Here is a 1770-nt window from a genome sequence, read left to right as displayed (position 1 = left end):
AGAAATCATTCTAATATGCTGATTTGGTGCTCAAGAAACATTACTCATTATTTTCAGTGTTACTGCTTTTCAACATTGCTTTCAATATTGAGTGCTTTTTTGTGGAAACCATGATTTTTCAGGATTCTTGAATGAATAGAAAGTTCAAAAAAATAGCATTTATTTGAAACGGAAATCTTTTGTAACATTACAAATGTGTTTTTTTTTAAACAATTTAATGCCTTGCTGAATTAAAACATTACTTTCTTTAAAAAAAAAAAAACACTTTACTGACCCTAAACTTTTGAAGCATGTAAGAATCCTTAACAGGATGGAGTAATATGTACCTTTCCTGCTAAGTAGAGCATATGTGTGTCTGCATCATAGAAAGGGAAAAGCAATCCTGAAAGGCCATCAATCTCCTCCTCAATGATTGGCATGGACAGATCCTCCTGTTATGAGAGACAGTGCAGTATGAGAGCAAATAACTTTGAACCCAGATTCGCAGAGAGCAATTTTCCCATTTTACAAAATATTTTTGCCATACAGGGCTTTCTCAGAACCCTGACAATGTACTAAGAGCAACACAACCAGCTTCTTTCCCCGCGTTCTCTCATTACTGCAGTTGAGTGTAGCTGTTTAGCTACACTTACAATGAATGTGATTATCACACAATAATTACAGGGAAGATGCTGAGAAGAAAACATAATGACTTTCAGCATGGTAATCTTTAGGGTAATGCAGACATCAGGGACAATGTGTATTTCTGGATGAGTTTTGGGAATTATTCACACAAAAACACACATACATTTGTTTATCTGTCATGGTGAAGACTTCAATTTGTCTTTATACTGAACTAATGATATATTGTAACCCCTAAAACTACACAAACCCCTAGCCCTGATCCTCACAGACACATTTTAGAATTTACAGTTTAATTAAGACAATGTTTTGTGTTTTTTTATTTGTTTTCCTTACAGGGACTGTTGACTGGTCGCAGAATGAAGTTGATTTCATGTTTAACTACCCTTGTAGGGTCATTTGATCATTTCAAAACCTGACCCACACACATACAGAGGTTGTTCTCACCTGGTCCCAGAGAGCAATCTGGCGTGTGTTCCAGCGAGACACACCTGTCGTTAGGAGTCGTTTCATGTTGCCTAGGAACACAACACGGTTCACTTTGTGGTTTTTAAAGTTCGCCTCCTGCTTGACAATGTAAAACAAAAATAAGTGAAATTTTCAGTTTCAGCAAACAATTTTACTCAACAGTGCATTTACAAAATCATGCATGAAAAATATGATTACTCTATTCTATTCTATAATCATTTTAATATGCTGATTTGGTGCTCAAGAAACATTTCTTCTTATTATTGACGTTGTGCTGCTTTGTTCAAGTGCATATACTGTAAGACAAAATGCACACAATCCACACCTGTAGCACCTTGCCAGAGCGGGGCTCGATGACGCGGAGCTTCTTGTCCTTGCAGCTGGTGGCCAGTAGGCTGCCCTCTGTGTTAAATGACATACAGAGGATCACGTCTGTGTGACAGTCAATCATTTTCACCGGCTCTCCAATCTCAAGATTCCAAATGAGGATCTACAGAAAGAGAAAAAACACAGTAGTCAAACATCAGAAACAGTCTTTTGACTGCTTTATTTTTGTGAGGGGCACTCTCATGTTCATATTATGGACAGTCAGAATTAGTTTTCACATACAATGTTTAGTACTAACTGTCCACACAGTTAATTTAAAGGGGTCATCGGATGCCCATTTTCCACAAGTTGATA

At 37.1% G+C, this 1770-nt stretch overlaps 1 protein-coding gene across 1 annotated transcript; it reads right to left on the bottom strand.

The window, feature by feature from the left end:
* Positions 1-302: 302 nt before the first annotated feature.
* LOC107683102 (coronin-2B-like) lies at positions 303-1604 on the bottom strand. The gene is made up of 3 exons (XM_016479189.1): positions 1415-1604; positions 1069-1185; positions 303-431 (listed from the first exon to the last, which is right to left on the bottom strand). The coding sequence occupies exons 1-3, from the start codon at positions 1538-1540 to the stop codon at positions 303-305; spliced, it is 372 nt and encodes a 123-aa protein (XP_016334675.1). The 5' UTR covers positions 1541-1604.
* Between the last annotated feature and the right edge of the window lie 166 nt (positions 1605-1770).

This window comes from Sinocyclocheilus anshuiensis, unplaced genomic scaffold (genome assembly GCF_001515605.1).
Source record: "Sinocyclocheilus anshuiensis isolate Anshui unplaced genomic scaffold, SAMN03320099.WGS_v1.1 C32923687, whole genome shotgun sequence".
NCBI lineage: Eukaryota > Metazoa > Chordata > Actinopteri > Cypriniformes > Cyprinidae > Sinocyclocheilus > Sinocyclocheilus anshuiensis.
This window is presented reverse-complemented; position numbering and strand designations above follow the sequence as displayed.

Excerpts from the sequence above, each read along its gene's own strand:
- LOC107683102 (XM_016479189.1), bottom strand. The coding sequence starts at position 1,540 with ATGATTGACTGTCACACAGACGTGATCCTCTGTATGTCATTTAACACA. Across the intron at positions 1,186-1,414 it reads GCTCTGGCAAGGTGCTACAG|GAGGCGAACTTTAAAAACCA; the intron begins GTGTGGATTGTG and ends ATTGTCAAGCAG. Across the intron at positions 432-1,068 it reads AGATTGCTCTCTGGGACCAG|GAGGATCTGTCCATGCCAAT; the intron begins GTGAGAACAACC and ends CTCTCATAACAG.